The following is an 11,509-nucleotide window of genomic DNA, read 5'->3' on the forward strand; positions in this document are numbered from 1 at the left end:
GTCACCCAGGTGATGGGAGCGAGAGGCAATGTCAATGCTATGAGAGAGATTTAAATAATCTGGCTGTGTAGCAGTGAGAGAGGGGACGAATGCTGCTGTGTGTGGGCTGTTCACCGAGGAAGTGTATTAAATTAGCAGGAGCTCAGATTTGAGCAGCAGTGGGCGTGATCGAGTGATGGTTGAAATCATTGTGAAAAAGCCAGGAGTCGGGTATTTCTAGGTTACACTTGATGGTTTCCACTTGTTTTTTTTACTGTTAATTTGTATTCAAATGTTCATGTGCTGCAGTTTAGCATGCTTTTTTGTTTAACTAAAGGGGGAATAGCAGTGGAGCTGTATATTTTATACTTGACTCCCTTGCAAACTGTGGGATGTACGATATACACTTTAAAAATATCCCTTTTCAGAATATGTGAAATGCTCAGTTTAAAGTGTGGAGGGACCAGAGAGCCAGTTCAAACAGTCCATCCTGAGTAAACCAAGCAGTATCTGATCAGACAGTTTAACGTTTATCGGTGTTAAACAATGTCATCAGCTGCAACGCTTGTCTCCGCAGAGAGCAGCTCTCAGACTCTGCTTTAGCTCAGTGTTTGTTGTGCCTTGGTGTGCAGTTCTTTGGGATGTGGGTTGCTAAATGGTAAATGTGATTGCCTCTCACTTTACACGGGATCACAGGGATTAGTAAGCGTAGGCGTTGCTGTTATTTCTGTAAAATACTACAAGTGTTGGTGTTAAAGTGTATTCATTGAGTGTCGAGCTTCATGTAGCCACAGTGTTCTCCGTAAAAGGGTTTTTACAAACAGCCGTTTCCTGTGTAATCTGTAATCTTTCCAACAGACAATGATCGTAACTTGGACCCTGATATTAGGATGAGGATGCATTTTCATGAGTCTGGCAGCATCATTTCTCACACTGGTGGTCATCAAAGATGTGGGGACAAAATATATTAGATGTAGGTGTATTTTCTATAAGGCTGCAACTAATCTATTATTCTTATTTGTGTTTTATTATTTCATTTTATTTTATGTGTGTGTGTTGACTGATTGTTTTTATGTGTGCCAGAAACAGAAACCAGACAGTGTGTTGATTATCCAGATCGCTGCTGATTTGCTTTGTGTTAATTAATTAATTAATCAATTAATTCATGTACTAATCATTTCACTGCAAACTGCCAAACAATGGGAAACGTTATAGATACACATTTCAAAGACGATAACTCGAAATGTAAAACCATTATTAAACCAAAGGAAGAAATAGATGTACTAACCACAGTGCATCTGATATAGACACTCTACTTATATGAGCCACGGAGCAGACTTGGACAACAAGGTGGTAACAGTTAGTCAAGAAAAGCAGAACTTAAGCCTTTTAGAGGGGAACATTTTTCAATGAGTGTTCTCAGAATGAATGTTTTTTTCCCAGTTTGATTTTAAAATATGGCTTCAGTGAATTGTGGGCATATTTGACTAAAACCAATAATTTGGTGGAAAATAAATACTCATAATTATATAAACATTCCAGAACTCAAATTGGGGGAAAATAAACCCATAAAAGAAAACTGGAAAAAGAGTTTTTTTTTTTAAATGCTGTGTCAGATGCAGTGTGTGTGTGTGTGTGTGTGTGTGTGTGTGTGTGTGTGTGTGTGTGTGTGTGTGTGTGTGTGTGTGTGTATTAGTGGAGGTATTGGATGCCAGACTTTACGGTTGAGCCTTATATTGGGAGCCTAATTCGACCAAACATCTTAATAACCCCGATGATAAGCTCGCACTGAAACCCCCATTTCCACCCGCATCCATTTTCATGCGAGTGCTCGCCTTGATCACGGCACACAGGAGAGCCGCATTAAATCCTGTTTATTGGTAAAACCAAACTGCCTCACCCTTGAGATGAGCTTCTGTGGGGAACACGTAGGGCTCTAAAAACCAGTCTGTGACAGGAACCTCACCCCATCAGCATGAATACTAGTCACAATTCAGCAGAGACAATCTGCCGAGGCAGCTGGGGGAGAAAGATGTCCTAACATGAAAGAAGTCCTAACCTATCTCTGCACCGACTTGCATGCCGTTCAGGTCCTGGGTTTTTATTGTGATACTGAATCAAAGCAGAACTCCTCTGATTGTTTGTGAGCTGGCATCGCGCCTCTCAAAAGATTACAAAAAAAAAATCAATCCTATTGTAATCACAGATCGTGACTGGAAGGGCTTAAATCTCTATAGTCGTACCTCCTGTGAGTATCTGTGCAAGTCTGGTCTGCTCTCTCGTTTCAACTGCTCTCCGCGGACGAAGGCGGACTCTTCGCAGCGGGTTTTAGCGTGACCACAGGCGTGGTGTGTCGCCGGGAACACAAGAGACGTGGGGGGAATGAAAACAAACATGAGAAGAAACACAATTTTAAGGGCAGCGGGGCTGTTTTCTGTGGATGTAGTTGACTGGTGAAACTCCATCTTCTCACCGTAATCCCACTGTAAGCCATGGCTGATACTTGGCAGGGAGCTCGGGACTTGAAATATGTTCACTCTTCGATTTTAAATCCACTGGCGTGGTTCTCTGAATGTAAATAAGTCCTGTATGTGTCATGTTTATATATCGCCTACGCTGAGTGATGGTATATTTTCTTCTTTTCCCACAGAGGTCCTGATGAACACTAAGACAGAGACTTCTGATCTGAAATGGACCATCTTCTCCCAAGGCAAACCCGCGGTATGTAACCCCAGCTTCGCCATGTTATCTGTATTACTAACACAGACCTTGGTGACTGGGGATTTTTAGCTTCCAGCTGTTCCTTTGTTTCTTTGGCTATAAAAGAGCTCCTTATATGGCAGGTAACTGACAGGATAAAGGAAACGCCAGAGCGAATGTGGGATTCAAAGTACATTGAAAGCAGATGCTTTGATATATCCCATCAACCTTGGAGTTATAGTTTCTGGCTGCCCACAATTTTGAAAATCGCTGCCAGAAAAAGACATATTTGTAATTTGATCAACTCAGGAGTGGTTGTTAGGGTATTTTTTGCCAACAGCGTCATCGGCCCAAACTGCTCAACTCGCTGATTTCTCAGAAGGAGAACGGTTACTGCGATCCTGGCACGGAGATTTTCTGGAACCAGAAATGCTCAACAAATGTGTCTGCGCTTGTGATTGAGATGCAAAGCAAAACAGACAGTCTCTAAATAGTTTGCACAGCTATTATTCAGTCGACTCCGTGTATCAAAAGCTTCACATTGTTGAAAAAAGACGGCTCCATCGCGTTTTGTGTTTCATAACACTAAAGAGTATGGAAGTGATTTAGTCAGTTATGACAGGCGGCAGTGGGGAGATGCAGTGAGCTGTCTGCCTCCAAATTGCAGATATAAATGTGGTTAATAAATGGTTATTTATAATATTATACTCTCATAGTAGATATTTGTGGGAACTTCAGATATAAATGAGGTCTCCTCAGTAGCAAAAATACTTACACATTACATCGTTAAATGTTACTTTTAATGAGAAGTATTCATGTTAAACCTCCAATGTAAACTATATTATGAAATCATCACTATCATTTTGTGACAGCGGTGATGATGTGTATTGGATTCAGCTGCACTCAAAGACCTCACTCAGGGCTACAGTATGCTTTGTACTGAGAGGAATGTGACGTCTATATCAGAGCTGTTATTCAGCTGTATACTCTCTCTCTCTCTCTCTCTCTCTCTCCGTTATGCTTTAAAAAATCCACCTTTAACAATTTCTTTAACGATTTCTGTCAAATCCAGATGAGCCTGTGGGATGTTTTTCATCACAAAGAAAACCCTCATTTTGTTCACAGAAACATGCGCTGCCAAAGTCCATAGTATTTATTTTTTGGAATTAACAGGGAAATTCTGCCCTCCGAGTCATTCAAACCTGGCTCTCAGTGCTCCGCTGCACTGTAATTCATTCCGACCAGAATTCTGCCTCACTCAACACATCATCTGCAAATGGATTTGAAAGATTTACATATTTACATAACTGAATTTTTGAGCCTCAAGTTCAGCGAATCTGCTCAATCCTGCCCTGAGTATGTTAATGTCTTGCTTGTTGCCTGCTCTTGGGAACGTAGTGATGGTGAACATGTTTGCTGTTGACTCAGAAGTCAAACATTAAAGCCTTTTTTCTCTCTCGTTGCATTTGGCTCCCTAATGTAGTTTTCTGGGGATGAGCTCCGCTTCATACATGCATTTGTGACGTCCTCGTCAGAATTCTGGTATTTCAGTCTAAAAGTGTATTTGAAGGGTGAAAATGTGTGTCTGTCTTGGATGCTGTGTGCAGCTGTGTGCTCTGTTTGACAAGTGAGACTTGTATTCCCACTTGCTGGGCTGCAGCTCGGCAGCAGAAATGATTTAACAACCCAGATTCAAATTTGGGCTGGATCTAAATCCATAGCAGGCCAGCTCTGTCCCACGGGCCTCTGACAGGTGCAGTAGAGCAGAGGGCCAACAAAGAGTCACATCGTTATTAAGATGAATAGGGCTATTAATATGGCCATTTTTTTGAAAAAAAAGACCCTTCTGAAAGTCTTTCCAGGAGAATTAAAAATGCTTTTTTTTGGGGTCAAATGTCATTTTGACTGGCAAACTTTCTGATAACCCTTTGTGCTCCTCTTTGCCCCTCAGTGGGAGGAAGTCAGCGGTTTAGATGAGGAGAACAACAGCGTGAGGATCTACCAGATCTGTCAGACTGACAGCACATTCAGCCATTGGCTGCGCAGCGGCTTCATCCAGCGAAGAGGAGCGTCTCAGGTGTACGTGGAGCTGCGGTTCACCATGATGGAGTGTTCATCCAGGAGCACCCACCACCGCAGCTGTAAGGAGACCTTCAACTTGTACTACTACCAAGCAGACTCCAACGAGGCCACCGCCTCCGAACCGCCCTGGATGGAGAACCCGTACACCAAGGTACGTCCCCGTCCACGCCCACGCCCACGCCCACGCCCACGCCCACGTATGTCAGATAGTCAGCGATGCTCATCGCGATGCCCCATCAGTCTTATTAGAGAGGAACCTTTATCTCTCTGTGGTTGTGAAAGTGATGAAAGAGTAGGAAGGAGTGGCTGTAAAACGGTGGTTAAACACGTTTCATTTCCTATAAATGATGTGTTATTTTTGCTGCTTACTCTTCCTCCCTGCAGTATTAGTAGATTTGTTTTATTGAAGAGTAGCCACTCACAATGCTCTGCTAATTCGGTGGATAAACACATTTTCCTTCTAAATTAGTTACAATAAAATCCCCGTTATTTTGTTCTGGAATGGGTAAATGTTTGGTTTTCATCAGCAGTAACATAACACGACTCAGACAGCGGCTCTCAGCTCCAGCCCCGGCTTCCCTCCTCTTTTCCCTTTTGTGCTCCTCGGGAGATGAACTCCAGTGTGTGGGAAAGATGATGCGAGACTTGCGTTTGATAAATCGTCTGGATTGTGCCCACATGCTGTCCACACATCACTGAAATGCAAACTCGATGCGAGCCGGGCCTCCTCAGCATGCGGTCGGGCTGATGGGATCCCAGCACGAGCAAGATCCGATCTCGGCGCGTACAGACTTGACAGTTAATGCGTCCCGGCGTGACGGGATGACAGAAAGATGAACCGCGGTCTTTGTTACAAACGAGGGATGTGGAGTTTAAAAAACATGAGTGTTTACCAGGCGACGAGGGAACAATGGAAATAAGTCATTGAATTGCATTATGGGAAGTGTAAACCCAGTTTTACCCAAACTAGACTAAAAGTGTGGATTTGGGCCTCAAATTTGACCATTTTAAAGAAATCGTTCCCTCCCAACTTTATGGAAGCGCATTATTAGTTTTGTTAAAGTCTCATCTAATGCATTCAAGAAAATGGGAAATGGAATGCATTTATATAGCACCTTATAGCATTTTACAATCTGCCATGCGAGGCCTGGGGATTGACTTCTAACCTTGTGTTTATAGGATGGCCTGCTCTTCCTCCCGAGCCACAGCCACCTTATGCATAATTAATTCAGAAAAAAGAGCAAGGCATGATTTGCAAATCAATGAAAAATGTTGACAAATGACTATTCAAAAAATGACAATATTAATCATCAACGTTCCTGTCTTCCCTTTGACAGTATCAGTGCAGTTCAATCTGTTACACAGCCTGCATATCTGCTTATTGTTTAACATTCAGGCTTTCAGGTTTCTGAACACATAGCTTATGAGTAAAGCGCTTTTTAGAATCTCATTATGAAACCTCAGATGTTGTGGTGTCCTTGAACACACCACCAAAGAGGGTTTTCAAAATAGTGCCCGCTCCATGGCTTCGTTGCCACTTAATTATGTAACCTTGGCAGGAAAAATAAAAGTGATGAAATGTTCACTGTAATTAATTACATTTCTCCCAAGCGAGTTTCAAGTCCCTGCAAGTTGAAGTTTAAAGCGTAGTGTAACAAATGGGGAAACAATGGCTGCCAGGAAGGTAGGAAATCAATCTGAAATGGTAGTGGTATGCTTTGGAAAAGGTCCAATAATGTAAAGCATATGTGATGTCTAGTTAATGGGCTGAAATGGCTAAAACATGCAAAAACCAAGCCAGCCTGGTCCTTATTTAAGACTGAATCCTTTGTGTTGGAATCAGGCCATTACATAAGATCTTTTCTCTTTCTTCCTGTTCTAGGTGGACACAGTGGCTGCAGACTTTCTACTGAGGAAGGGCGGGGAAAGGAAATCCAATGTGAAGACCTTAAGATTCGGCCCTCTGTCTAAGAGGGGCTTCTACTTGGCTTTTCAGGCTCAGGGCGCCAGCATGGCCCTGCTGTCCGTCAGGGTGTTCTTCAAAAAGTGTCCCCCCCTGGTCAGCGCTCTGTCCTCGTTCTCCGAGACCGTGCCCCGCACTCTGGTGCAAGAGGCGCAGGGTGAGTGTGTGGAGCACGCCGGCCAGCAGGGGCCTCGACCTCGGCCACCTAAGCTCTTCTGCGGGGAAGACGGCCAGTGGGTGGGCCAGCCGACCACCTCCTGTGCCTGCCTGCCAGGGTTTGAGTCCACTGAAAGACAAACTAGATGCACAGGTAAGAAGGAGGCTCCATTCCTAAGTATGTTTACAGACGCAGCAGAGCGGGCAGACTAAACACGAAAACAATGGTAAGCCAAGGGTGGGGTTCACTGGGGGATAGAAAGCAGAGAAATGAGAGGAGGCAACTAATGAGGCGAGGGAGCGGCGGTAACACGGAGCGGACAGAGAGAGGTCAGGTGGAGCCGCACTTATCTCAGGGAGGAAGAGCAGGGTCAAAGGCTCGCTGCTGCGACAACTCACGCTTCGGCTATGCTTAGAAGGAGCACAGGGGGACCGGAGAGGTGAGGGAGCGAAGGGGGGGAACGCCCGGGGTAAAGATCATATCACTTTGAGAACATCAAAGCAAAGCAGACCGAAAAAAGAAGGAAGAAGCAGGATCATTCTCTCAGGAGCTTTGCTGCAGCTCCTTCTAATGAGTCCAATTAACAAGCCTCGCGCATGAACACCCCCCACGTACACACACACACACACACACACACACACACACACACACACACACACACTGCATCACACCAACACTGATAAATGTTGAGCACTAAAACCACAGAGAGAAACACAAGAAGAAATGCTACATTTTCTCAGGAAAGTGTGTGGTTGCATCCGTGTGTGTGTTTGAAGGTTGTGTTGGGTTTGATCTCTGCGGGAGGCATAATGATTTTTCATAACAAAAAAAAATAAATTCAGACATTTTTCATCTGGTTGGAGTGGCGGTGACATTTCCAGCGTCACCGAAGAGAGCCGTGAGCAAGAAATACTCACCAGACCATAAAGGGAGATTGCCTTTAAACCAAGATTGAACTGTTCATTTGCTGTTAATTTTCGGACACATCGGGAATTAAATTAATGTCTACGTTTAAAATTAAATTACTACAGCTGTAATCTAAAGTAATCTAAATATATTTTTCTGGGTCACACACAACCCCTTCAATGTTAAACGTGTGAATGCTGTCAAGTTGATTTAGTGTTTTAGAGGAGCTTGATTAATATATTTTTACATGTCTCTGAAGCAAAGCTCTAGCAGGCCATAAATACTTCATGTGTGGGGTGAATTTCCCCACGTACCAGGATACAGTAGCTTTACCGATGTTATATAATACAAAAAGGGTACAAGACGACGCCCTGAATATTCCCAAATAGATTTGAAGTTATCTGAAAATGTTAGCACCGTCCTCTCAGCTAACTTCATCAACCAATCTTCACATTTGAAACAACCAGAACCAAAGTGAGTAGAATAGTATTTTTAAATCATTGTTTGTTCCAGATAGATTTAAGTGACAGAAAGAACCAGAAGAAATCAGAGAAAAGTAGTAAATCCTCACATTTGAGAAGCTGAAACCAGCCATTTTCATTGGAGATGTCAGTGGACTAATTGATTGATCTAGTAATCCTTTCAGCACATGTTCAGACTCATTTCACCCTCTTTCCCTCTTGAATGCCACCGTGCTGTTTTTGGTGTTAGTGTACCGAGAGGCAAGGCAGATGTATTTATACATAGCACATTTCAGCAACAAAGCAATTCAAACAGCTTTACATAAAACATCAAAAGGCAAAAGAAACATACTATAAAAGGACATTTAAATGCAATTAAAAAAAGCCATTTAAGAGCCAAGGGAATGGAAGACGTAAAATAGAAGAAGACAGGTATGGAGAGGGGGGACAATATTTGCATCAAAAAGTGAAGCCATGTGTTTGGTGTCATTATTCAGATGTGGTCGGGTAAAGTCAATGATAAGCAGCAGGTCAATGTCAGACAGGTTTATACACTAAATTGACTATTACGTTCGGCTTCATTACTGTGATTGTCCTCAGTTTATGGCCCCTCATTACATGATTCTGTCTGTCAATCTGCAACCATCTGGCCCGCTGTACCCTGAAAAATAACAGCAATGTATTCGCAAATTCAGTTTGACCCGGGAGTGTTCGGGACACAGTGGGTGGGTGTCATGATTTGGTGCAATATTGTGCTCATGTCACGTCTGGAATCAAAAGTCATGCTAATTTGCCTTGGTTTGTCCTGCCCAGCTTGTCCTGTGGATCATTTCAAGTCATCCTCTGAGGGCCAATGCAAAGCCTGTCCAGCATTCAGCCACGCCGGCGTCGGAGGGGCGCCCGTGTGTGCGTGTGACTCCGGATACATGCGGGCCGACTCCGACACCCCCGACTCCCGATGCACCAGTAAGTCTACAGAAAACCGCATCACTGCACGAGTGTATGTGCTAAACAACGCAAGCATCCACTCGTTTGTTTCCCCTCCCTACTCGGCTCTTCTTCACGTTGTTTCCTCTCTCCTGCTATTTATCTTTCTTGCCCTGGTGTTATTTAGTCAAACTCTTTTAATCTGCTTTATGTCCTTTGTCCCAATGGCTGGGCATTGAGATGCATATCCTTTGTGACAGGTGGTTGGGGGTAGGGCGTTCCACTCCAAAGTGGAGGAGGCATTGATGGGCTCAAGTGACACCTCCATGCAGATTCGGGAATTTCAATTCAGCTGCGTCTGGGATGTGTGAACGGGAGGGGCTTTTTAATTAGGTGCACTCTTTTTCTTTTTGGAGGATGTGAAACAAAGTGCAGCACGGTCAGGATGTTGACCGTTCCTGTTCTCTTCAGGTGTGATATCTGTGGCAACTAGAAGTTACAACCAATTTTATTATTACTGATAACTTTAATTACAAAGGCTTTATCTTAATTATTAATCAGTTAATTAGGCCATTCTCATTAGAAATCCGGTTATAGCCTTGCAGTTCTGCATGTCACTTATATTTTCAATTTGTATGCCGACCGTGCCATCTGTATACCATGCGGACCTTTCCCCCTGAAAGGAAGAGTTTGACGTTCCTGTGACAGACTTGGTGGTTTTTATAACATGGATTCTGAAGTCACCTCTAAAAATCCCTGTTCCCAAATGTTAAATTCAGAATTCATCCGCACCCAGATTGTCTATGTTGCTGCCCCACTTGGGTTTCCAGTGTGAACACTATTAACACTTAAGTTAGCTGCAGGCTCAGTGACAAAGCTCTGTCTCCTTGGCAGGAACAGAAACTCATTCACAGGGGCTGAGTGGTATTACTGTTTAGTTATGCTTGGCTCCAGGCAATAGCTATCTTCTTACAATTTTCAGACGGTGATCATTATCATCCAGTTTTAGACAAACGTAATTGCACCAGTTAGATTCTGCAACACATAGCCACATAAATTCTGCAACACATATGCTCCTGTTGCGACGCGAAGCCACTGCGGGAGCGTTGCTCCGCTTCGCGCCTACATGTGCAGACTGAATAAAATGTCTTCAGCGCATATGGAAAAACATAAGCCAATGGCCTGTGTGGGTCATGGAAAGGTAAAGCTGCAGTAAAATGACACAGAATAGATTAGAATCTGATTTGATAGAGACATTTCACGCTATGATTGCATCTGCGCTGGGCGATGCCTATATATTACAATGTGATGCCTTTTTTGACTGATTAGTGTGACGAATATTTGAGTGATTTTTCTTAAGGGCATTTAGTTCTTCTGCTGATTTCCAATATGAACAATATGAGGAGTCAAATGAGTTGAACTTTGGTGTTTTCTGTCTCTGTAGAACCTCCCTCGGCTCCACGCAGCATCGTCACCCAGATCAACGACACCACGCTGAGTCTGGAGTGGAACGAACCTCTGGACAACGGCGGCAGAACCGACCTGAGCTACACCATCAGGTGCTCCGTGTGCAGGTCGCCCAAGGGGCCGTGCCTGTCCTGCGGGGACAGCGTCAGCTACCGGCCCGCGCAGCACGGCCTGCTGGGTCGCCGGGTGGAGGTGTGGGGGCTGCTGCCTCACACCACCTACACTTTCACAATCCAGTCGCTCAACGGGCTGCCTCAGGTCAGCGGGAAGGACCCCGCCGGTGAAAGTGTCAACATCACCACAAGCCACGACGGTAAGAGGGTCGACAGGGGAAGAGGTAGAAATGTGCTAATGGTCTGAATTTCATGTTGTATTCATATCTCTTGTGACATCTGTGCAGTGCCGTCGCTGCTGTCTGTGATTCGGAAGAGTGACTCCACAGAGAGCAGTCTGACTCTGCACTGGTCAGTCCCAGCTCAGCCTCACTACACCATCCTGCAGTATCAGCTCCGCTACTGTGAGAAGGTAAAGCATCTCTGAGCTATCTGGCTTAAAGGTCAGATGGTATTCAGCTTCCCCGCCCAGGATTATACTCCGAACTCCTATCAGACTAAACTCACAATGTTTTACAAGAGACGGGGTGGATTGTTTTTATTGTCTAGCCCAGACATCTTCAACATGGGGTCCAGGACCCCTAGGGGTCCGCAGAGTTACTGCAGGGGATGATTTGATCCCAAACTTTTTTATCTTCCAAAAATGTAAATATGTCCAAAAATACACCTTAACATGAATACAACCTATATAAAACTAGAATTCAAATATGACTCTGTATTATTATTTTAATGGCTTAGCATTGTATACATACAT

The 11,509-nt window shown here is 44.0% G+C and overlaps 1 protein-coding gene across 1 annotated transcript in view; it reads left to right on the forward strand.

Annotated features, from left to right (window-relative positions):
• Positions 1–11,509, forward strand: part of ephb4a (eph receptor B4a) — a 31,453-nt gene that overhangs the window by 13,349 nt on the left and 6,595 nt on the right. Inside the window, exons 2-7 of the mRNA XM_084028406.1 lie at positions 2,630–2,700; positions 4,631–4,912; positions 6,644–7,034; positions 9,062–9,214; positions 10,620–10,955; positions 11,043–11,167. Coding sequence (XP_083884532.1) covers positions 2,630–2,700; positions 4,631–4,912; positions 6,644–7,034; positions 9,062–9,214; positions 10,620–10,955; positions 11,043–11,167 — 1,358 coding nt within the window. The remainder of the gene's footprint in view (positions 1–2,629; positions 2,701–4,630; positions 4,913–6,643; positions 7,035–9,061; positions 9,215–10,619; positions 10,956–11,042; positions 11,168–11,509) is intronic.

The sequence above is a fragment of the Eutrigla gurnardus genome (genome assembly GCF_963514095.1).
Source record: "Eutrigla gurnardus genome assembly, chromosome: 15".
NCBI lineage: Eukaryota > Metazoa > Chordata > Actinopteri > Perciformes > Triglidae > Eutrigla > Eutrigla gurnardus.